General features: G+C 40.7%; 1 protein-coding gene across 1 annotated transcript in view; it reads right to left on the reverse strand.

Annotated features, from left to right (window-relative positions):
• The window catches only part of LOC124621992 (mitochondrial genome maintenance exonuclease 1-like), a 48703-nt gene that overhangs the window by 9313 nt on the left and 12634 nt on the right, over positions 1–26756 (reverse strand). The window contains exons 2-4 of the mRNA XM_047147535.1: positions 14297–14519; positions 6465–6600; positions 3534–3707 (exon numbers count right to left, since the gene is read on the reverse strand). Of these exons, the coding sequence (XP_047003491.1) occupies positions 3534–3707; positions 6465–6600; positions 14297–14519 (533 nt within the window). The remainder of the gene's footprint in view (positions 1–3533; positions 3708–6464; positions 6601–14296; positions 14520–26756) is intronic.

Consider the following 26756-nt stretch of genomic DNA (forward strand, 5'->3'; position numbering starts at 1 on the left):
TATGATGACGATGATGATGATGATGATGATGATATGATGATTATGATGGTGATGACGACGACGACAATGAAGTACTCAAGAAAAATGTCCATTACTATATTGGAAGGAACAAAGACTTGCATTGATGACACAAAAGGTAGAGTCAACATTATAAGTTGACAACTTTGTGCAATGTTGCCACAAATGTGCACAATTTGTCCATTGTTACATGTTTTGCAATGATCAATGTGAGTCAAATCAGTACATAAAGAATTTATTTCAGCAAGAATGACAATTTTGTCAGGAGAAAAAGATTTCTGAACAAACTGTCTTATGTATTAGTTTTGACTCATTTTGTCTTAAAAAGTTTGGATACCTCAGGAAATCATGTGGATCCTCAGCAAAGGCTAAAACATTTGAATTAAAAACAATCTTGGTTGCAATTCATTTTTTTACCAAATATGCATTTTGCCTTCATGGGGCACCTTCGGATTGTCTTAACATGATGATCTTAACATTTTTCTTTTACAAAATTTTAAACACTATAAAATGTCTCTGTGCTAGATTCAACCACGTGTTGAATCAGATGACCCTGCAAGGACCTTAATAATGCCATACCTGCAGGCCAGAATGGTGCAATGATAGGACCACACTCACAAAAGGGTAAGAATGAAGGGTAGTGATTAATGTCCTGTTGACATCAAGGCCATTAGAGATGGAGCACAAACTTGAACTGATTTAAGGATGAGGTAGGAAATCAGCCATGCCCTTTCAAAGGAACCATCCTCGCATTTGTCTGGAGAGATTTAGGGAAATCACGGAATAACTAAATCAGCATGGCTGATCGTGGCTTTAAACGGTCATCCTCTTGAATGCTAACCACTGCACCATCTCTCTTGGTCAAGAGCAAGTGTCCACATTTAAATATAATACAACATCAATGCCACTGTAACTTCAAGGCAGGAGTATGGCATATGTTGGCATCGCTGTGTATTATGTTTAAATGTGTGTACTTTTTTGAGAGTGTGGTCCTACCACGGCACCATTCTGGCCTGCTGGAACAATTTTATTAATGTTTCTGCAGGTTCATCTGATCTAACGCATGCTTCAATATAGCTTCAATATAGCAGAGAGCCTTTTTATGTTTTTTAAATATTGTAAAAGAAAAATTTTAAGATAATCTGAAGACTCCTCACAAAGGCAAAACATGTGGTTAATAAATTGTAAGCAAGACCTTTTTTAATTCAAATATTCTACATACAGTTGCTGTACCAGATGTAGTAACGGAATTTGTGATAACATAAGACACAAACAACAGTACAGCCACAATTAAGCAAAGTTTATTCTTCTACCTCATACAAGCGAAGAACAGTTGAGAACATAGACATAAACACAGAAACAATCCAGATACTGATACAAGCATCTGCTAACAATAAACAGGAACACAATATGAGACAGAATGCCTGCTGCACAGTGCTTATAAAGTGGAGGGCTCTGGTAGATGGTGTTGTGAATGCCATGCCATGTGCACAAGTGATGCAGTCCACCGCAGGTAGCTTGTGGTAGACGGCACTTGCAGATGGCATTGGTGCTGTGGTGCATATCCAAGTATTATGTACAGGGTTATAGCAGAGTCTACGATGTTTCATGAGCCTACCGCATTACAGGCCAACATGTGAAAAAGAAGCAGAAATAATGTAAATGGAACTGGAATGAAGAAGAAAATACTTTCATTAAACAGTCAGTCAGACCTTGTATGACCTACAATACATTTAATCGAAAGGTAGCAAACTTTGATTCACACATGGTGCCTGCAATATGTATCAATGAGATCCCACCCACATCAGTCTCTGTTGGTCCATATACGAGGGCAGTTCAATAAGTAATGCAACACATTTTTTTTCTGAAACAGGGGTTGTTTTATTCAGCATTGAAATACACCATGTTATTCCCCAATCTTTTAGCTACACAACACTATTTTTCAACGTAATCTCCATTCAATGCTACGGCCTTACGCCACCTTGAAATGAGGGCCTGTATGCCTGCACGGTACCAGTCCACTGGTCGATGTCGGAGCCAACGTCGTACTGCATCAATAACTTCTTCATCATCCGTGTAGTGCCTCCCACGGATTGCGTCCTTCATTGGGCCAAACATACGGAAATCCGACGGTGCGAGATCGGGGCTGTAGGGTGCATGAGGAAGAACAGTCCACTGAAGTTTTGTGAGCTCCTCTCGGGTGCGAAGACTTGTGTGAGGTCTTGCGTTGTCATGAAGAAGGAGAAGTTCGTTCAGATTTTTGTGCCTACGAACACGCTGAAGTCGTTTCTTCAATTTCTGAAGAGTAGCACAGTACACTTCAGAGTTGATCGTTTGACCATGGGGAAGGACATTGAACAGAATAACCCCTTCAGCGTCCCAGAAGACTGTAACCATGACTTTACCGGCTGAGGGTATGGCGCCACTCCATTGATTGCCGTTTTGTTTCAGGTTCGAAGTGATGAACCCATGTTTCATCGCCTGTAACAATCTTTGACAAGAAATTGTCACCCTCAGCCACATAACGAGCAAGCAATTCCGCACAGATGGTTCTCCTTTGCTCTTTATGGTGTTCGGTTAGACAACGAGGGACCCAGCGGGAACAAACCTTTGAATATCCCAACTGGTGAACAATTGTGACAGCACTACCAACAGAGATGTCAAGTTGAGCACTGAGTTGTTTGATGGTGATCCGTCGATCATCTCGAACGAGTGTGTTCGCACGCTCCGCCATTGCAGGAGTCACAGCTGTGCACGCGGGAGATCAGACAGTCTTGCTTGACCTTGCGGCGATGATGATACACGCTTTGCCCATCGACTCACCGTGCTTTTGTCCACAGCCAGATCACCGTAGACATTCTGCAAGCGCCTATGAATATCTGAGATGCCCTGGTTTTCCGCCAAAAGAAACTCGATCACTGCCCGTTGTTTGCAACGCACATCCGTTACAGACGCCATTTTAACAGCTCCGTACAGCGCTGCCACCTGTCGGAAGTCAATGAAACTATACGAGACGAAGCGGGAATGTTTGAAAATATTCCGCAAGAAATTTCCGGTTTTTTCAACCAAAATTGACCGAGAAAAAAAAAGTGTTGCATTACTTATTGAACTGCCCTCGTATATTCCCACAAATAAGCTATCAAGACGACTTGCCAGTAATAACAGCAGCATGGCATGAATACATGGGTTGGACATTGAGAACCACCTTCGCTGACACTTTTAATCATCACTAAGATGTAACTAATGGTTCTTCCTGAAGTTCTTAATAAATTACCTTTCAAAGCCTTCACATACTGTTGCCTATGTAAAAATAAACAGAAATTTTCTTGACTGGTAAGTACATTTGCCCCATCCATTACCTAACCAACATCTAAAATCAACGCCTAGAAATGAAACAGTATGCCACACACTCAGTTACATCATCCACTAAACAATAAATGCGTATAATTTTCAGACTACTTAATTAATGCTGAAGTTTTCACTTTTAGAAAGTGTTAGGTGAAACATGTACTTACTTACTCAGCTGCTGCCAAAGCAGCATTTTCTACTGCCTCTTTGTTTCGCAGCCAGTACTGTTGGAGACGTGCAAGCCACTGCTGCCAGTACTTCTGGCAATCATCAACTGACAGCGTAAAGAAATTAGCTGGGGAGCCATCACTATAAGCAACCACAATGAGGCCACCCTGTACCTGTATCAAGCATATACAATGTTAGATGAAATGACACTCATCACATTCTTCTATGGGGAAATGTCTACTTCTAGTAATTATTCCCTATCAGTATAAAATACAACATACCAAAAATGAACACTTCGATACTGACTCACTATACATGTGTCACACACATTACCTGCAAAAATGATTCATTATTTTTTCTTCAAAAAGCAAGCAGTTACAAATAAATGTATAAGAAGTTTCTTTGTGATCTGTGCCCATGATTGTTAAATGTTATTCATTGTTTCTACTATGATTATCTTCTTGTACTGAGGTTTTACATACACAAAATGCAACACTGTTGCTTACAAATGCACACAAGCATAAGTTAAAACAGCAAACAACATCATCGCTAAATACAAGATTGTCAAATTTCAGCTGAGCAGCTCTACAAAAATAATGATATGTACCCTACTGCCTACCATCTGACTGTAACATTAAAACGCATTACTAAACATTAAGTGCAACCAGTGTGTTTGTTAATGCAAACTCCTTAATCTCTACAGACATTTCCTGAAGTTAGTCCTGAAGTAGAGAGGATATAAAATGTAGACTGGCAATGGCAAGGAAATCGTTTCTGAAGAAGAGAAATTTGTTAACATCGAGTATAGATTTAAGTGTCAGGAAGTCGTTTCTGAAAGTATTTGTACGGAGTGTAGCCATGTATGGAAGTGAAACATGGACGATAACCAGTTTGGACAAGAAGAGAATAGAAGCTTTCGAAATGTGGTGCTACAGAAGAATGCTGAAGATAAGGTGGGTAGATCACGTAACTAATGAGGAGGTATTGAATAGGATTGGGGAGAAGAGAAGTTTGTGGCACAACTTGACTAGAAGAAGGGATCGGTTGGTAGGACATGTTTTGAGGCATCAAGGGATCACCAATTTAGCATTGGAGGGCAGCGTGGAGGGTAAAAATCGTAGAGGGAGACAAAGAGATCAATACACTAAGCAGATTCAGAAGGATGTAGGTTGCAGTAGGTACTGGGAGATGAAGAAGCTTGCACAGGATAGAGTAGCATGGAGAGCTGCATCAAACCAGTTTCAGGACTGAAGACCACAACAACAACAACAACAACAGTCTGTTGCATGACCTTCACTTACCCCCAATTCAGATTAAGTTAATGCATACAGTACCTGTGGTGTTTCTGATACAGACACAGGTGCCATTTGGCTTGTTCTCATGTGGGAGAACTCAAGCGAATCAACTTGACTGGGTATGGATCTGGTAAAAACACTATGTAATCAAAAGTATCTGGACACTCCAAATATATATGTTTTTCATATTACGCGCATTGTGCTGCCACCTACTGCCAGGTACTCCATATCAGCGACCTCAGCAGTCATTACACACTGTGAGAGAGGAGAATGGGGCACTCCGCGAAACTCACGAACTTCGAATGTGGTCAGATGATTGGGTGTCACTTGTGTCATTCGTCTGTACGCAAGATTTACACACTCCCAAACATTCCTAGGTCCACTGTTTCCAATGTGATAGTGAAGAGGAAACATGAAGGGCCATGTACAGCACAAAAGCATACAGGCCGACCTCGTCTGTTGACAATTGAAGGAGGTCGTAATGTGTAATAGGCAGACATATATCCAGACCCTCACACAGGAATTCCAAACTGCATCAGGATCCACTGCAAGTACTATGACAGTTAGGCAGGAGGTGAAAAAACTTGGATTTCATGGTCAAGCAGCTGCTCATAAGCCACACATCACGCTGGTAAATTCCAAACGACACCTAACTTGGTGTAAGGAGCGTAAACATTTGACGATTTAACAGTGGAAAAACGTTGTGTGAAGTGACAAATCGTGGTACACAATGTGGCGATCCAATGGTAGAGTGTGGGTATGGCGAATGCCCGGCGAACGTCTTCTGGTAGTGCCAACGGCAAAATTCGGAGGCGGTGGTGTTATGGTGTGGTCTCGTTTTTCATGGAGGGACTTGCACCCCTTGTTGTTTTGCGTGGTACTATCACAGCACAGACCTACACTGATGAATTCGGGGATGGCAATTGTATCTTTCAGCACGATCGGGCACCTGTTCATAACGCATGGCCTGTGGTGGAGTGGTTACATGACAATAACATCCCTGTAATGGACTGGCCTGCACAGAGTCCTGACCTGATTCCTACAGAAAACCTTTGGTATGTTTTGGAACACCAACTATGTGCCAGGCCTCACCGACCGACATTGATACCTCTCCTCAGTGCAGCACTCTGTGAAGAATGGGCTGCCATTCCCCAAGAAACCTTATAGCACCTATCTGAACATATGCCTGCTAGAGTGGAAATTGTCATCAAGGCTAAGGGTGAGCCAACACTAAACTGAATTCCAGCATTACCGCTGAACTTGTACATCATTTTCAGCCAGGTGTCTGGATACTTTTATCACATAGTGTATATCCATCCTCCTGTTCAGTGTTTTCTCGGGAGTCTCCAATATCATAATTGTCACCCTCCTTTCCTTCCCATGTGCAACCTCCACAACTCTTACTCACACTTTAGTCCCACCAACACACACACACACACACACACACACACACACACACACACACAGAAGCAGTAGTGTGCGTTACATGCGTACCCACTATGATGAAGGCTGCAAGTTCAATGGCCTGTCCACTATGTGATGTCTTCTTGTCCATTATGTAATATGTTTATCCACCATGTATTAGCTGTGAAGTGCTTCATATGTCACATATATTCATTTAAGTGATATAATTACCTGTAAATGAGCATGTCTAGGATCAAAGCTAAGTGCTCCCATGTATGCACATACTTGTAGAGGTGCATCATACGTTCGTTCAATACATGACTTGCGTTTGTCTGATTTCTTCCATTCTATCAGCACTGGTTTACCCCTGGGGGTGAAGCAAAATCACATTTTGTCATCTTTACAGAAAAGTGTCTCTCAAAACAAATTATTGTACATCTTTAAAAAAAACATTGCACATGATTAAAATTAAGGGAACAAAGCTTAATTGTTTTGTTGAGGCAACAAATATGTGTGGTTACAGAGAAAGAATGTTATATTGCAATAATATTCCTACATACACAATTTTTCTACCTGTAGCAAGAAGATATGAGAAGTTTTCAGTATAATTATTAATGAAGTCAGTTTGTTTAACTTAACTGATACTTTGGATCAATTATTTCTCAAAGCAAGATCATGTTAATGTTTATGTGTGGTTCCACATGTGGACTGTCACTTTTATGTCACTTCTGTTGTGGCATACTCCAAGTAGAAAATCTGTATGATGCTTGACAATGACTACACAATTAAAATTTGCAAGCAGCAAAAAAATAAATAAATAAAATAAAATGAAATTGTAAAGCCCGAAACAGACAGCGTTTTTATTTGAAGTTTATATTACAAAATGAATCTGGTGATAGCTGTTTTATCAATTATTTTCTATCATTTCAGACGGTTTTATAAACATTAATTAATACAAGGCTCAAACAGGAAATTTTGCAGGGCAGTACATAATGCAGGTTCAGAATGTTATTTAATTTACTGACACAAAGACATAATAAAAAACAACACACTGAAGAGTTAGGTTGGTCGATTTGGAGGAGAGGACCAAACAGCAAGGCCATCAATCTCATTGGATTACGGAAGGGTGGGGAAGAAAGCCAGCCATGTCCTTTCAAAGGAACCATCCCAGAAATGGCCTGAAGTGATTTAGGGAAATCACGGAAAGCCTAAACAACAGTGGCCGGACGTAGGTTTGAACCATTGTCCTCATGAATACACCGAAGAATTAAAATTGTATTATTCTGCTTCTCTTCTTCTCACTTGAAGATGTCAAAAAGTATTTTTTCCCTTTAATATTGTTTTGGATCTTCACATTACTAAACAGCAAAATGTGTACATCCCCAGTTGCACATTGCTTATCTAATGGCTTCCAGGGGCAACAAAAGTATAACTTTCAGTATTTCAAATAATTATTGACCAAATTTAACAGTTTAAAATGACGTCATACTCTACCCATTAAGAAGTAAAATATGACATTAAAGGCTTAACACAGTGAATCAAGTATTAAAGTTAGAATATGTGTATATGTACTGATGCAGCATGACTCACAGTATGCAAATCACCAAGATATATTTAACTAGTATTTGAGACTGAGGGCACTTAGTAACTTCCAACAAACTTTACACATAATTTCAAACCTTTAGTAAATCTTTTCTCTCTGACACCCTCCACAAAATACTGAAAGAAAAAAGTTTATCACTTATTACATTTTTGCCTCTTGTGCAGTAAAACTTCAGCATGTGGCATGATCTTTTAATTTGTTACTTCTTTACTGTTAACTGTATTGCGACACAATTTCCAGATAGTACCCACACATGCCACTCAATGCACCTGCAAAGCTATCTCACTGTGTGACACATAGTTCAAGACATCAAACATTGAGATGCACGAAAAACTAACTTTTATTAAAACAGAGTGCAAATTACCCAGACTGTGTTTGATAATGAAATCATTTAATAACTTCCACCATATTTTAAGTATAATTTCATATAAATTCTAACTTTTTCTTGCTTACAGCCTCAAAAAATAAATAGGGCTTCGCATCTTTTGCCATAAAGGTTTTACACAATTGATGTCAAATATTAAGTACATTAACTCATTTGTAAAGTAAACAGACATCTGAATTTGTTTTACACATGGAAGTTCAATTCTTTAAAGAGTCCTTTATTCTGGCAATGATGCTGCAATCTATTGCCCCTGGTACTGGCATTATGTTTCCCTCATATTGCGGTGGATTTTTTTTAACCTATGTTCACCTTAGTGCACAAGCGAACTGTTCTAATGCTTCCTTTTAAATTTTTGCCATTCTTTTATTGTACTACAGGATCTTCAAAAAGTTTAGGTTTTGAGTTCTAATAATATTTTACCTCTTTCACTTAAGAGTCTAGCTCAGCTGGAACATGTTTCGTAAGGTTGTAGGAAGTTTTCCCACACTTAGTAAGAGATTTTTCAAACAGGTTCATTAACCACATTTTTATATTAAAGGATAGCAATATCATCTCTGGGTACATGAAGTATTACCTTGAATATAGTTAGTACCTTACCAAACAGTTACTTCTCAGTGACCGTTCTGGTTATGATTATCATCACTTATCCTGTTCTGCTCATAAATATAACAGCATTTTTTTCTGAATTCTCTAACTGTGCAGCCACAGTATTTGTAGTTAGTATTTACATTGTTTTTAAAATTCAGATGCTGTCTATACTACTGACATAATGTGGTTATTGTCATTAAATGCATTTCCAGCTAATGCATACTGTTCTAACTGCCATAACTTCACAATAACAGTTGTGTGACTGAGTGAGTGTTTATACAATTGAGACAGACAACAGTAAGCTGTTTGATAGTGTATGCTTAATGAGAAATGATTGCTACTGTGTTCCATGATAAGACTGATAAGCAATGAAGTCTGTGTATGGCAGTTGCAGCATTATATCTTCATACGGCTTCACCTGAGGTTCCAGTTTCATTGCTGCATTTTAATTCATGACTATCGCTTGTTGCAAAATTTCCCAAATTTTAAAGAAAGGTTGGGATCTGACTGTAGCTGCAGCTTGATCAATAAAATTCGCACCTCATGATCTAATTTAAATTACAAAACCAATCACGCCTTTAATAAAGAATTACTACAGCTGCAGCACTTTTTATTCAATGTGCCTACCTACACCAATAAACTCCACATGCATCCATTCTTCTCATCCAAACACTTATTACCTCAGCATCTGTCTGAAGTGATAGCTAAAACTTTCTTCTGTGATCTTCAACAATCCTCTTAGCAACTACTATTTTTCTGGAACTTTTGCGGTTTTGATATGACACTCATTTGTCACCAACAAAACAATAATTATGTTATATTTTGCAGTCTTCAGTCTTCCATCCTTCCCTACCTGTTCCCCATTCCACAATCATTTGATCATTCTCAGGTTTTGATGTAAGATCACTGCAGTTTAAGATTATTGCATTTTTTTCAATGCTTGAGTCTTTACATTGTTTTAATGATTTTGTTCATTTCCTGTCAACCAACCCAAATCAAATTTTCACATTTAGTTGAAGTCATGCAAATAAAGCACGATCACTAAACATTTAGCTGTAAATTCATGTTTGTGAATCATAGCTTACGAAACGATTCCAATTTTTCATCAACAGTGAACATGAATGATCTTACCACCTTCACGAAGAGGGACATTCAAAGGTTTCTTTAATGGATTTAAAATCGGTCACTAATTTGATTCTTTAGGCACTTGACTTGTGGTTGAGAGGACCAGGCTTCAAATCCCTGTCCAGCTACACAAATTTAGATTTCCTGCAATTTCTCTAAATCACTTTGAGGTAAATGCTATGATGGAGACAGTAAATTTTCTCACTCAAATTGCCTCCCATCTGAGTCTGTGCTAGTAACCTCATCAATGAGAGGAAATTAAACCTTAATCTTTCTTCCTTAAAATGCAATACCACTGATGCTGACGTGGTACACTCATATTTGACAAGCTATTTTCAGTGGGTTTGGCGTGAATTCTCAATGATGGTGGAAATGTACTTTTCCCATGCTGATAATATCAATAAAAAGTGATAGGGCATTAACATTATCCTCAAACAAACCACAGAGAGAGATCATATATTGAAAGATCAGGACAGTTGTTGGCAATGTATAGAAAGTATTATTTGTAACAAATGCAAACCAATCTACTGACCTAGTGGGTGTAAATTTAAGAACTGTGAGACATCACCAGTGCCAATGTCATGTAGCCTATCTTCTTGTAAAATAAGAAAATATACCTTTCTGACCCTCTCCTCTGTCATCAGTTGTGAGTTAACCATGTCATCAGTTGTGAGTTAACCAATGTCCCAACATGTCCAAGTACATGGGACCTATTATATTTCTCTCTTAACTTGACTCCATGCTCAAGTGCTGAGGACCATGCAATGCCAACTGACTGGCACATCACACTCTACCAGATGGTGTCATTCAGGTGCATTATGGGGGATGGGGAGGGTGGGGAGCTTGGGGACGGCACACTGCTCTCATGGATTTCCAGACCTTGTTGCCACTACTTATCAATGTAACTCATCTAATGGCATCATGAGGCCGAGTGGACACTATTCCAATTTTTCTGCCATGGAAGAAAATTCCTGGTAGTATTGGAAATTGAACCTGTGTCCTCTGTGTGGTAGTCAGGTGCAATGATCACTAAGCTAGTGAGGCAGGGATTATATTTCTTTCAGTGAAGAAAAATTAGTTAAGAAATTATTGTTTAGAAATGGTACAAAACATGTTTACTTTTGGGCTTTCATATTCAATCTCAATTACAGAATGGGTTTCCTCAGGTTCCAAAGTACAGACATTGCATCTATGGACTTTTCCAGATACACGAAATGTCACTTGAACACCCACAGTGGCTTGTTCATCAAACTGTCATTCTGCTTTGTAACTTTCATAAAATTCTAAGAAAATGCCTGCCTCTTTATGGTGAGTTACAAAACGCATATGATCCACCTCAGTTACTCACAACCTTTTAACACAACTTTTTTCTGGCTCTGCATACAGATTCCTGTGCTCTCAATATTCCACTTCTGCACACAATATTGAATACATTTTCACTAACATTTCATCTTACAGAGTGTGCTTCTGCTTGACGACATATGAATCTTCTGCACCACAGCTACTCATAAACCTTAAAACTGACACAGCAGCAGAGAACTACGTAAAAATTACTGTGTAACTGCCCACTAATTTCAGCAGATCCTGTTTCTTTGTGCCTCTATATCATTATGTTCCCCTAAACAATAGCAAATATTTCCCAAAAAATAGGATACACAGTCAAACGAAACTGTTGAAAATACAGACTTCCTCTTGCATCTCCACCCATAATCACAAGCCACCTTTCTTCATGTAGTAGATGGTACCTCAGCAATTACTATTGCTTTCCTCTCCCTGTTCCATCCAAGAATAGTGCACTGGAAAAAAGACTGGCAGTGACTACCTATATGATTTCTAATTTCTCCCTTGGTCATTTTGTGATGCACAAGCGAGAGGAAATATGTTGCTTGGCTCTTCTACAAATGTATGCTCTTATAATTCCAATAGTAACCCTCTCCGCACACCTATTTGGTTTGCTGAGTATCTCTTGTACTTATTAATTGATCCTGTCACAAAACATGCAATTCTTTGCTGTATCTTTTCTATTCATTCCATTAATCCAACCAGATAAGTATCCCAGTCTCACAATTATTATTCAATGATTAGTTGCAGGAGTATTTAGTAAATTGCTCCTTTCATGGATGACTTACATTTTCTTAAGATTCTTCCAATAAATTTTAGCCTGGCATCTGCTTTTCCTAGAAACAATTTTATATGGTCATTCAGCTGTTAGTAGGTACAGATGATTCATTCAGGTTTCTTTTTATGGTTCTTACTTTTTCCAGTGATATATAACTAACAGTGTAATTGAGCAGTACTAGATTTTTTACCTATTTATGTACATACAAATCACTTATTTACATTCAATCAACTGCCAGTCGCTGCACAAATCATCAGTCCTGTTAGGGTATTCCTGCTTTTCGCTAGTTTTCTGGCATTGCAGATTACCTTTTTATGTCAATTACGTCCCATTGATGATGAAATGTTGAGTTGTATCCCAAAGGAAGTCTTGAATCCCATCACAAATATGGTTCAGTGCTTAGTAAGTTTGTATTTTCTTCAATAAATGACAAGATAGAGCTGTATCAAAAGGTTTCCAGGTGTCAATGAACATGACACCAACCTGGATGCTGTTTGTTATGGCATGGACAAATAGAGTAGTTGACTTTCACAAGATTATTGCTTGCAGAATTCTTTTCAATTTGGAAAATGGAGATTTTCATTCTCTAAAAATATCACAATGCATGAGCATAAAATTGCTGAGTGTCCTTCATTGCTCCAGTGGCCTGCAATAAACTACTGCAAGAAGGGGAGCAAGTTCTTTCACATACTACTGCAAGAAGGGGAGCAAGTTCTTTCACATAATTTCTGTAGAATCTCACAGGTATCTCATCTGCTCCGGATGTGTCTCCACCTGTCGAGCAGTTTCAACTCATTTGCTATTCCATGATTAATTATCTCAATATTTATCATTTCCAAGTTCATGCAGTGATTGAACTGTATTATGACCTTACCACAGTTAAATCATTTTGGAAGACCAAGTTCAGTATTTTAGGCTCCTCTTATATTTCGGTGTCAGTATGATCACTGAGCAACTAAATACATGACTTTGATCTGCTTACAGATTTTAAGTATGCCCAAAACTTCTTAATAATATTGGTATGACTGGCTGATAGTATTTTACTTTTGAATTCATTGAACACTTGTCACATTGCTCACCTTATGATGAGTTTGGCTTCATACAGCTTTTATTTCTCAACAAGGCTTTCAATTTGCTTAAATCTATGACTTTGCTGTCATAGCAGCTTTCTAAGAAGGACACTGTACCAGAGTGACTCTCCCATCCCTTACAATCTTGTGCGGCACATTCATGTCTGTGGCATATAGAACAATGCTTCTAAATTTCATCCATTTGTGCTCCATGTTTTGTTCTCAGGTCAACACATCTGATGTTGACCACTCACATACTCTGCAACTTGTTTCCTGTCACTCCATGCTGATTCAAATCTGTTGCTACTGGGTAGCAGCTCATGTCTGATACTAAGGTCCAACAATGCACCCATTCAACAAGTTTCCACATTCACTTTCTACGCAGAAAAATGCTGTACACCAACTCACCACTTTCCACCCATCACCCTCAAATGAAGGTTACATGTTGTGTATCAGAAAACACAGTGACAAAAGAGCTTGCCAGGAGATTCCAGCAGCACCAAGGGTTGCCACAGGTGCTTCAACATCACTGCAGCTTAGGGCAGCAGCCTGAAAGCTGTTGACCATGGCCAACACAGCTTCTAGCTGTTTCCAGACAATGGCCAATACACCTTGAATGTGCACACAACAAGCTCAGTCCATATCAATTACCCACTATGAAAGTTACATAAGGGAAAAAGCCAAAGTAATAAAGGTTAAGAAATTACATGAAGACTGAACAAGAGATCAAAATTATTAATTGCAGTGCTGTTGGTAGCATATATCTATGGTTCTAAAATTATGATATATGCAAAACTTAAACAAGAAAAATAAAAACTATCTCTGAAGGCTTTTTGACAGAGGTGAACGTGATACATACTAAACAATGCCTCAAAAATCAAAGGTAAAAGCTGCTACCTGTGCACTAACCCACTGTACACAATCATATTTTACACAGGCAAACAACAAAACTCAAGTACCAAGTGGTTGCCCTACAATGTTGAAACTGCCCTACTATGGCAAAGTAGGCAGTGGAAACCTAAGGCACTAAAATTTTTGGACATGGTAGTACGATTATGCAGCTTTGTTCAGGGTTGGTGAAAAATAATTTTATTAAAATGTGCAATCACTAGCAACAATAATCTTACATTAAAAGTATGAAAACTATTTTCCTCACAAAAAAGAAGTAATTACTTGTAACAGGCAACACAATCTGCTATGCCTTGATATCGCAACTGTGGATGCACAACTGGCTGTTCCAGCAGAGATGCTGCCTTAATATCCTGCAATACTGTGTGACGCACACTGTGCCAGCACCCTTCAGCAGCCTCAGACTTCAGCACTAAGTCACTCTCTGGAATACCAGACAGATACGAACATACTGCTGTGTGAAACTCTTCCCCTTGTGACAGCTGACCTGTAAAAAATGGAAGTACTTTTCAAAAACCATTGGCATGCCATTAGATGGTAATAGTCAATAATTATTAAACAGTACACATTAAACCTACAAAAACACATATATTTCATGTGAATACCTGAAAAAAATGCTTCAAGTATTTACTTTTTATTCATCAGGAATACAAAATGTAAATTATTTTGTGTTGAAATGCCTGTAGAAAAAAGTTTCAAACAAAAAGATTGGTAGTGGAATAAAGTCTTACACTTATGAAACTGTTAGAGAAACACTAATGAAATGCACATCTGTTGTGTAAGCAACAACATAGCAATTTATATAGTGGCAAAGCTATTATAGTAGAGTAGCAAATTAATTTTTTTTCTGCTGCTGGTGATAAAGACTATGAGAGATCACTGTTCCAATATGGTCACTGTATGTGCAGACTTTTTGCCGTCCTGTTCCTGAAAAACAGTGGCCAGGGTGTGCCATCTTGAAGGTAGTCTACATGTTCTTGAGGTGCAGATGCATCCACACTGCGAACAGCAACAATGTCAATAGCTCCTCCCCGTAGAGACTTTTGATGTAACTCTTCAGGCTTTCCCGGCGATCTAATGACATCTTGGGTTGTCGGGTGTTCTGCCGGATATCAGCGTCGTACTTGCACGATATTTCGGTCACGTAGCTCGAGACCTTCATCAGGTGCGACCTGAGACTGCTCCTCGAGTGGATCTGGTCCAGTATTTATGCCTATGGACTTCCCCCTCCACCAACGGCTGCAGGCGCTTCCTCTGTGGTCCGCGCCCATTCCCTGTGACCTGCTGGAGCGTTGCTGCTCCGTTTTCCGTCCGCTGCGGTTCTAAGTGTTCCCTCTGCGGTCCGCGCCCACCAAACCCGCTCCTGGGGGCTTCATCTACGGTCTGGGGTACCAGGCGTTCCCCCTGCGGTCCGCGCCCGCTCACCACGGCCTGTTGGAGCGTTGCCGCTCCGTTTTTCATCTGCTGCGGCTCTGGATGTTCCCTCTGCGGTCCGCGCCCACCAGTCCCACTTCTGGGTGTTCCATCTTCGGTCTGGTGCTCCTGGCAGTCCGTCAGGGGCTCGTTTACCATCTCCATGTCTCTGGTTCTTCTGTTTGTGTAGTGTTGCAGCTGGCTCCGTTGCTCCTTTAACAATTCCAGAGCCGGATCCCAGGCTCTGCTTAGCTGGTACCCTGTGTCACGATTCATAAGATCGTCAGCCATTTTAATCTCAATCGATTCTCTTATGACACTGTCCCAAAATCTGGGTGTTTGTGCTAGAATCTTGGTATCCTCATACTTCATGGCATGATCTAGTTCTAGACAGTGTTCAGCAATGGCTGACTTAGTCACCTGTCTTAATCTAGTGTGCCTCTGATGTTCTTTGCACCTGATCTCCACAGTTCTTGTCGTCTGGCCAATGTAGGACATGCCACATTGGCAAGGTATATTGTAAATCCCTGGTTTTCGTAACCCCAGGTCGTCTTTGACACTCCCCAGCAGTCCCCCGATCTTGTTGGATGGACAGAAAACACACTTGATATTGTGTTTACGCAGGATCCTACTGATTCTGGCAGAAATAGAGCCAGCATAGGGCAGATATGCCACCTTCCTTGCTTCATCTTGGTCTTCTTCAGGAACCTGTGGTATAGTGGCTGGTCGGAGTGCCCTCTCAATTTGTCTGTCCATGTATCCATTCTTGGAGAAAACTGTTTTGAGACGTTCTATCTCTATGGGTAGATTCTCTTGGTCTGATAGGGCACGTGCTCTGTGGACCAAAGTCTTCAGAACCCCATTCTTCTGTGCAGGGTGGTGACAACTGCTGGCCTGCAGATATAAATCAGTGTGTGTAGGTTTTCGGTACACACTGTGGCCAATTGATCCATCTGCTTTCCTCTGGACTAGTACATCCAGAAATGACAGCTGGCCATTCTTCTCCAGTTCCATGGTGAACTTGATATTAGGGTGGCATGAGTTAAGATGTTCAAGAAACTCATTGAGCCTGTCCATCCCATGTGGCCAGATCACGAAGGTGTCATCCACATACCTAAAGAAGCATGTGGGTTTAAATGTGGCTGTCTCCAATGCCCTCTCCTCAAAACTCTCCATAAACATGTTGGCAACCACAGGGGACAGTGGGCTGCCCATAGCTACACCTTCAGTTTGCTCGTAATATTGGTTTCTGTACAGGAAATACGTGGATGTCAGTGTATGACTGAACAGGTCCAACAGAGCACCATCAAATTTCTCTGCAATCAGTTCTAGTGAGTCCTTCAGTGGGACCCTGGTGAACAGCGATACCACATCAAAACTAACCATGATGTCCGAATCTGTGATGTGCAGTTGCTTGAGGCGTTGCAGGAAATCTTCTGAGTTGCGGATGTGGTGAATACATTTCCCCACATATGGAGCCAGGAGACCCTTCAGGTACTTGGCTGTTGTGTACGTAGGTGCCCCAATATTACTGACAATAGGACGTAGGGGCACACCCTCCTTGTGTATTTTAGGCAGACCATACAGTCTGGGTGGCACTGGCGCTTTTTCCCGTAGTTGTCTGATGATCTTATCGGGCATCCCTGTTTCCTTCAAGAGAGCACTAGTCTTCTTGGCCACCTTGTCCGTGGGGTCACACTCCAGAATTCTGTATGCAGGGTCCTCCAGGTTTCGTCAGTGCAGTAGAGCAAGTTGCAGCCACACTTCCACCTAATGTGGCAGAGGAAGTCCGCCGAGAGACCTGCAGGGCCCTCACCAAGGCCAGGCCGCCGAAATCGAACATCACAACCGAGGAGAGGCTTGCACTCAAGAAACTACGGGAAGACAACAGCATTGTGGTACTGCCAGCAGACAAAGGGAACTCCACTGTCATCTTGCAGCGAGTGGATTATGATGAGAAAGTACGCCAACTTCTGGAGGACCCTGCATACAGAATTCTGGAGTGTGACCCCACGGACAAGGTGGCCAAGAAGACTAGTGCTCTCTTGAAGGAAACAGGGATGCCCGATAAGATCATCAGACAACTACGGGAAAAAGCGCCAGTGCCACCCAGACTGTATGGTCTGCCTAAAATACACAAGGAGGGTGTGCCCCTACGTCCTATTGTCAGTAATATTGGGGCACCTACGTACACAACAGCCAAGTACCTGAAGGGTCTCCTGGCTCCATATGTGGGGAAATGTATTCACCACATCCGCAACTCAGAAGATTTCCTGCAACGCCTCAAGCAACTGCACATCACAGATTCGGACATCATGGTTAGTTTTGATGTGGTATCGCTGTTCACCAGGGTCCCACTGAAGGACTCACTAGAACTGATTGCAGAGAAATTTGATGGTGCTCTGTTGGACCTGTTCAGTCATACACTGACATCCACGTATTTCCTGTACAGAAACCAATATTACGAGCAAACTGAAGGTGTAGCTATGGGCAGCCCACTGTCCCCTGTGGTTGCCAACATGTTTATGGAGAGTTTTGAGGAGAGGGCATTGGAGACAGCCACATTTAAACCCACATGCTTCTTTAGGTATGTGGATGACACCTTCGTGATCTGGCCACATGGGATGGACAGGCTCAATGAGTTTCTTGAACATCTTAACTCATGCCACCCTAATATCAAGTTCACCATGGAACTGGAGAAGAATGGCCAGCTGTCATTTCTGGATGTACTAGTCCAGAGGAAAGCAGATGGATCAATTGGCCACAGTGTGTACCGAAAACCTACACACACTGATTTATATCTGCAGGCCAGCAGTTGTCACCACCCTGCACAGAAGAATGGGGTTCTGAAGACTTTGGTCCACAGAGCACGTGCCCTATCAGACCAAGAGAATCTACCCATAGAGATAGAACGTCTCAAAACAGTTTTCTCCAAGAATGGATACATGGACAGACAAATTGAGAGGGCACTCCGACCAGCCACTATACCACAGGTTCCTGAAGAAGACCAAGATGAAGCAAGGAAGGTGGCATATCTGCCCTATGCTGGCTCTATTTCTGCCAGAATCAGTAGGATCCTGCGTAAACACAATATCAAGTGTGTTTTCTGTCCATCCAACAAGATCGGGGGACTGCTGGGGAGTGTCAAAGACGACCTGGGGTTACGAAAACCAGGGATTTACAATATACCTTGCCAATGTGGCATGTCCTACATTGGCCAGACGACAAGAACTGTGGAGATCAGGTGCAAAGAACATCAGAGGCACACTAGATTAAGACAGGTGACTAAGTCAGCCATTGCTGAACACTGTCTAGAACTAGATCATGCCATGAAGTATGAGGATACCAAGATTCTAGCACAAACACCCAGATTTTGGGACAGTGTCATAAGAGAATCGATTGAGATTAAAATGGCTGACGATCTTATGAATCGTGACACAGGGTACCAGCTAAGCAGAGCCTGGGATCCGGCTCTGGAATTGTTAAAGGAGCAACGGAGCCAGCTGCAACACTACACAAACAGAAGAACCAGAGACATGGAGATGGTAAACGAGCCCCTGACGGACTGCCAGGAGCACCAGACCGAAGATGGAACACCCAGAAGTGGGACTGGTGGGCGCGGACCGCAGAGGGAACATCCAGAGCCGCAGCAGATGAAAAACGGAGCGGCAACGCTCCAACAGGCCGTGGTGAGCGGGCGCGGACCGCAGGGGGAACGCCTGGTACCCCAGACCGTAGATGAAGCCCCCAGGAGCGGGTTTGGTGGGCGCGGACCGCAGAGGGAACACTTAGAACCGCAGCGGACGGAAAACGGAGCAGCAACGCTCCAGCAGGTCACAGGGAATGGGCGCGGACCACAGAGGAAGCGCCTGCAGCCGTTGGTGGAGGGGGAAGTCCATAGGCATAAATACTGGACCAGATCCACTCGAGGAGCAGTCTCAGGTCGCACCTGATGAAGGTCTCGAGCTACGTGACCGAAATATCGTGCAAGTACGACGCTGATATCCGGCAGAACACCCGACAACCCAAGATGTCAATGTCAATAGCCTTCACCACTGCAGAATACTGTGCTCCGGTATGGTAAGGAAGTCATCATTCCACCAAGATACACATACAGCTCCATGAAACCATATGTATAATTACTGTTATATTTGGGTATACTCTGATACTGTGGCCCTCTGTCATCAGTAACATACTCCACCAAAGCTAAGATGATGTAAAAACCACTGTTACAGATTTGGAAAAAATACTAGACACAAACTATACAAAAAATTACCTGCTCAAGATGCAGTAATGAATCTGGCAAGTGTGCAAAAAACTACCTATTCTAGATGTAGTAAGAAATTTGCCACATACATGCTTCAAATCATAGAAACTAATATTGAAGAACAATGATGTAAAAGGACAGAACACCTTTAATGTAATAGACATGTGGTAAAAGCACTGGAAGAACTCAGTAATCATTGCCTTACAACTGCAGGGGCTCAACCTCCCAAAGAAAGACTGGACTAAATGCATTCATATCCAAAGTGGCCACACCAGATGCAACATCATGCTTTCTAAGTGGAGACTTGTGAACTGTCCATGTTGTGACTTTGGAGTACCTGAGGAAGTCCTAGACGATGTCATAAAAGAGTAACATATAAGAAAATATGGCAGATTGGCTGAGGACTTTACAAAAGCCACACCTCATGCTATGAAGTGCACACAAGACGTGGACACCAATGTGCAGCTAATTAGTCACACATGCTGCAGATCTTAATTCTGTGTGTTATGTGGTACTTATTATGTGGTTTATGTTCTCTCATACATGTTGCGCATTTGTGTTTTTGTTTATTAATGTATTTATATTTGTATATGTGCTGCTGCTATGTGCCATAAGATAAATTAAATAAAAGCAAATTAATTATACATTAAGATGAACACACTGAACATTACAACATCCAGAAAGAATTTTATTAAAATCTCACAAAGATGGTGCACAAGTAAGCACAGCAACCTATCTCTTTGGGAAACCATTAAATGAAGGAAAGGTCGAAGCAATTGGTTATGTCAAATCAAGTAAGTAAGACTTAATGGTGCAGAATGCTCACCCTCTGGGAAAAAGCTTAGTCATTACATGATGTTTTAGTTTGTACAGAGTGGCCTGTTATGCAGTGATATGTGTATGGAACCAACTGATGGAAGAGGGACAAGTTCTACAACACGCATGTTCTGGACCACTCATTATGACCACAATATAGGATGACATTGTCTTGTCTTCACGAATTTAATGGACTTCACAGATTTGTCCATTCTCAGAGTGCTATGAGCATGTAAATGCCATTGTTGACATGCTGAGTGGCATAAAGTATGTTTCTAAGTAAGTCTTATTTAAACCTGAATAATGTTTATCGCAACTCAACTACTACAGATGCTCTGTGGACCCATACACAAACCAAGGTGTCCATTACTATATCCATGCCTTCTTTGCTTTCTTGCAGTGACATTTATTAGGTTCTGACTTCAGTATATGGAGGCTTCATATAATACTGAATTCTCAAAGTCTGAGATTATGTACAATTCTGCAACTGTAATAATCTGTGTACTGACAGATATCTACTATGCAGTATGTATTTCATTCCTGTTAGCATTTTCTTGTTGGTGTTGCCATTTTCATAATAAATGCTGTAATAAAAAATTTACAGTACAACTTATGTTGTTGACTTTGCTTATCAATGCCTTTATGAATTCTTCATGAGACGAATTTGGTTAAAATATATGAACTGCAGCCATGCCAAAAGCTAGAAAAGATCACGTTTGTCCTCTCCCACTGTTTCTCACATCAGTCACTCAAAGACACAAAACTGGGAACTCTTAACACAGTCTGTATCTTAAGATACAAGAATACTATTAAAATAGTGAGTCTTGTATTGATCTTCTTATGGACATGCAAATTTCTATCAACTTTAACCTGTCAACATTTGTGAATTCTATTTTGAACTAAGACTGCAACAATCTCCACTCCTCAGCATTTTCCAAATTTGATTATTAAAACACAGAGGTTCTTTTCCATTCTTAATACACCTACTTGGCTCATATGTCTCAAGAACATGATTAACAATTGGTTTAAACTGATCGTCAGTGAGGGGCAATGGCAGTAAAAGAGAAAGAGAGATGGGTGGAGATACAAGCAGTGGGAGCAAAAGTGAAAGGAGAAAATGGAAATAAATAATACAGATGGGTGGAAACCATACATAGGCTTGGGGGGTTTATCCATCCACAATGGCAAACTCTAACATCTAGGCATATGTGAGGATACATTTTGTATTAAAATTTTAATCAAGTGCGTGTAGAGGAAAAGTACAAGGGTGAGTCAAATGAAAACCTTAAATTTCCAATAATAAATCAAAATTTCACGCCATTATCCTGTAAGTTGGCAAGCGTGCTACAAACAGCGTGCAGAATGGCCTGTAGGTGGCAGCATAGTGCAGATGTACACATACCGTCGCAGTATCAGTATAAAGATGGCCGCCCCACTTGCGACTTGCACCAGGGAAGAAAAGCGTTCTGTTGTTCGATTTTTGCGTAGTGAAGGTGTGAAACCAATTGAAATTCATCGATGAATGAAGGTTCAGAACAGTGATGCATGTTTATCACAGCAGCAAGTCTATGAATGGAGTAGGGTGCTCCAGTTTCACAAAGTGTCTGCAAGATGGGTGCCACAGCAGCTGACTCCTGAAACGAGGGAACGACATGTTGATGCTTGTGAAGAACTTCTTCAGCGCTTTGAACGAGAAGGTGATCGCTTCCTTGCAAGAATCATTACTGGGGATGAAACCTGGGTTCACTTCCACCAACTAGAAATTAAGACAGCGAGCAAGGAATGGCGCCATTCCTCATCACCAAAACCAAAGAAGTTTTGAACAGAACCATCAGCAGGGAAGATTATGCAGACTCTCTTTTGGGACGAAAAAGGTGTCATTTTGGAGCATTACATGCCTAGAGGGACCACTGTCACCAGTGCATCACACACAGATCTCCTAAAAAATCATCTGTGGCCAGCAATCAAATCAAAGTGACGTAGACTGCTGGCATCAGGTGTCCTTTTGCAAAATGACAATGCAAGTCCCCACACTGCCCATACAACAGTTGCAACAATCACAGACCTGCATTTTGAGTGTCTTCCCCATCCACCATACTCACCAGACCTTACCCCAAGTGATTTCCATTTGTTTGGACCACTCAAAGACGGAATGGGAAGAAAGAAGTTCTGTTCTGATGAAGAAGTACGCCACGCGGTGCAGGTGTAGCTGCGCGGACTACCAAAAGAACTTTTATCTAAAGGAATTTATGCACTTTGTAAGTGCTGGAGGACTTGGATTGAGCATGGGGGAGATTATGTTGAAAAGTGATACAACTTTGTACCACTTCTGCACAATAAATAATATTTAAAAAAATATTTAAGGTTTTCATTTGACTCACTCTCGTAAGTTGGATCGCCAGAATTTTTGAGCTGCAGAGGTATGGTGGAAACATTGACAGTGTGAAAGAAAGACAAAAGGAGCCAGTGTAATTGAGAGAGGAGAGACAGCAGCGTGGTATACTGTAAACCAATTGGAGAAAAAGAAGACAGTGGGAGAGAGACAAGAGACATATATACACAGTGGCAGTGAGAGGGAGATGCAGAGTAAATGACAAAGACAGATTGGGTAAAAGGATTTAGAATGTCCTCTGTTACAAGAAAGTGAATATGTTCACATTCAAAAATATTCGGTGAGGTTGGTGAAATGATGATTGAGGCAGCTGGTTTCCCACTTTTCTGTCTTAGTCTTTTAAAGATGACAACATTCCCCTTTCCTGTGTTCTAAGAGAAACATTTTTCCACTGGTCTGTATACGCTAACTCCTTGAAGTCCGTCATATTGGAACTACATGATGTCCATTCATCGTTTAAGTGGGATACTAATAATTGCTAACTTGCTTTTTCTAGCATAAATACTCTTCTAGACTTCTTGATGGATTTATTAACTTTAGTAACCATCGTCACTATGATTACATCATGAACGCTAACCTGTCTCTGTACTGACACTGCCGTTAAGGTCATGCCTGTTTTTAGTTACAAAGTCTAAAATATTTTCATTGTGTGTGAGCTTTGACACATATAAACAAGTAAGTACACATAGTGTAAGGTTAACACAAATTTGTTTGCTTTACAGTTTTTTTATGGATACTTTGCTCATCAGTCACAATTCATGGGAAATGCCCAGCTTATGTGTCTCAAAAAAGTAAAAATGTTAATTGGAAATATTTTACTGAATTTGCAGTCCTTCCAGTTTTACACTATATTTGGCAGTCATTTTAAGTTCTTTACAGGCATATTAAGACCATTGGCCATTTTTTGCCTCCGCAGAACAACTTTGAGCATACTGGTATTTGTATAGGCATGAAGAGTCGATTATACAGAGACAGCACATCATAAAGTTTTCTTGGTAAAAAAAATGCATAGTTTGATGACTACAGAACTCTTGTGACGATTCTAGAACCCTCGCCATGTGTTCATTATGTTAGTTAATACTACATTTATGCTTCAGACCAGACGTTGTGTGCATAAGTATGGTAACTTTGAACCTCTGAATCTTGGTAATGGAAAAGGATATAGAAAAATGTTTCAGAAGCTCCCCAAGAACATCATCTTACGAATATGTGATACAAATTTTGATGATTTGCCTTGAAGAGAAATTATAGAAGTGACCATCCCCAGAACTGATACTTTTTGTAATCAAAAATCATGGTTTTTGGTTGTACCTTGATAACAGATATAGATTTTTGAAAACAGGGATAATTGCATTTTTAGATGAATGTCTAAAGAAAATACAGTTAAAATCTGAGCCATCTGCCATGGTTAGCTATTTAGGTCAATGCAGTCCATGATTCCAAAATGACTAAAAACCAGTTTTTGCAATTTTATGCAAAAGTACAGTAACTTTGAGCCTTTAGAACTCAGTAATAGATACTTACATCAAAAAAAGATTTTAAGTTCCCTGAGAATATCACCTTAAGAACAGTTGGTAAAAAATTTTGATAATCTTTTGGGAATATAAATTATAGAGTGGCCATCCCACAATTGGTACTTTTCGCACCCAAAAATCATGGTTTTTTGGTGGTTTCTCAGGAACCACCCACAAACAAATTGAGCTTTCATAAGCCACCTAAAGTCCACCCTGCACCACACCTAATAAAGAAGGGAGAGGAGGGGGAAAAAAAAACCTTGCTCAATTTGCCTGGACTAGAGGAAACGTGTAAGGTTTAAATTTTGACTCTTTACTGTGGGATAGTTACAATATGCCTGTTGTTCTGACAGGTATACAAATGGTCACTAAGCCAGGGGCTCTCCACTACACTTGACCTTTTATCTCTATGATCAATATAACCCACGTTAAGACCCCCTAAAAAATGCATTTTTGTGTGTGGCTTTTTGGAACAAATTGGTACCATGTACTGTCATGCATGCACCGATAGATGGAATAAGTTAAAGGCTGCCCTTGTGGCAACAATGACCGAAACCTTAATAATGTTTACCATTGATTAATGCACCACTTCTTACACGTCTCTCTAGGAGACTAGCTTGTCTTTAGTCATGCTCTGCTGCATGCACCTGTTATCATTCATGGAATTTGTGTTAGTCTGATGCCTTATATTAGAATTAATTAGTGCTGCATCATTATTAGTAGTGTAATTAGCACAAAATTTTTACTGTGCCACAACTTTGAAACATAGTGGTGTAATCTCCTACTTTATCATGAACAGGATAATAAGAAGCATGTTGATTATTTAGTTGGTTTTCAAATGGTCACAATGGCATTATATGCAACCTCCAAAAAATTTGTGTCACTGAATATCAAATTTAAAAAGTGTACCATAATTGTAGGAGTTGTATGCCTGGTGGTAAACTTACACTTGAAGATAAATGTGAGACCACAACACAATCAAATTCTAAGTAAATTATCAACATCGCTGTTAACATTCAATTTTTTTTCACTAAGCGACTGGGCTATACAATATAAATCTTCTACAAATGGCGTTCTCAAGTTATGAGGATACTTGCTTATCATCCAACTAATTCTGTAATAGAATAGTCAAATTTAAGAGGAGATCACCGTCATATCGCATACAAAACAATGAATGACAATCTTACTGAAGGTTTACATACTGTTGAAATATAGCAGATCAAAAAACATAAAAGTAACACTGATGATATAGACATACAAGTAAGTTCTTGTAGCTCTCACATAAATGTCCAGAGTGATATTTCTATTTAATTTTCTGCTCTTATACAAGTGATGAACTATTTTCACAGTTTCCTCTAACAGGATTCATTAATGACAAGCAAAATACTTATAACTAAAATTTCTATTCAAGATGTCTCATATTCCACAAGCAGCTGGAACCAACTAAATGTAGTCTAGATTCATTAACAGCTAATCTCTTTGTCAAAATCAAACAATGGAAAATCCAGGATGGAATGTAACAATATTATGAAAACTAAAGTTGCCACTACCTTATAGCAGAGATGCTGAGCTGCAGACAGGCACAACAAAAAGACTGTCACAAATAAGCTTTCATCCAGTAACGCCTTCGTCAAACATGGACGACAGTCACACACGCACACACATATATACATGAAAATGCAGCTCTCACACGCACATGACTGTAGTCTCTGGCAACTGAAGCCACACTGTGAGCAGCAGCACCTGTGCATGATGGGAATAATGACTGGTGGGGGTAAGGAGGAGGCTGGGGCTGGGGAGGGATAGTAGGGTAGGAGTAGAGGACAGTGAAGTGCTGCTGCAGAGCACGCAGGGACGAGGTGCAGAGATGGTAGGGCAGTTACGTGCAGTTTGGAGGTTAGATGGAGGGCAAGGGAGAGGTGGTGGGGGATAGCAGAAAAGGAGAGAAGTAAGAAGACTGAATGCGATAGTGGAACAAGGGCTGTGTAATGCTGGAATGGGAACAGGGAAGGGGCCAGATGAGTGAGGACAATGACTAACAAAAGTGAGACCATGAGGATTATGGGAATGGGGGATATATTGCAGAGAATGTCCCCCTCTCCCCAACCCTCCATCTAACCTCCCTACTGCACATAGCTGCCCTACCTTCTCTCCACCTCCTCCCTGTGCACTCCCCAGCACCACTTCACTGTCCCCCAAACCTACCCTACAATCTCTCCCCCTTCCACCCCAGCCTCCTACCCCCACCCAGACGCCACTCCCATCATGCAGTGGTGCTGCTCACAGTGTGGTTTCAGTTGTCAGAGACTACAGTCATGTGTG

The sequence above is a fragment of the Schistocerca americana genome, chromosome 7, assembly GCF_021461395.2.
Source record: "Schistocerca americana isolate TAMUIC-IGC-003095 chromosome 7, iqSchAmer2.1, whole genome shotgun sequence".
Lineage (NCBI taxonomy): Eukaryota > Metazoa > Arthropoda > Insecta > Orthoptera > Acrididae > Schistocerca > Schistocerca americana.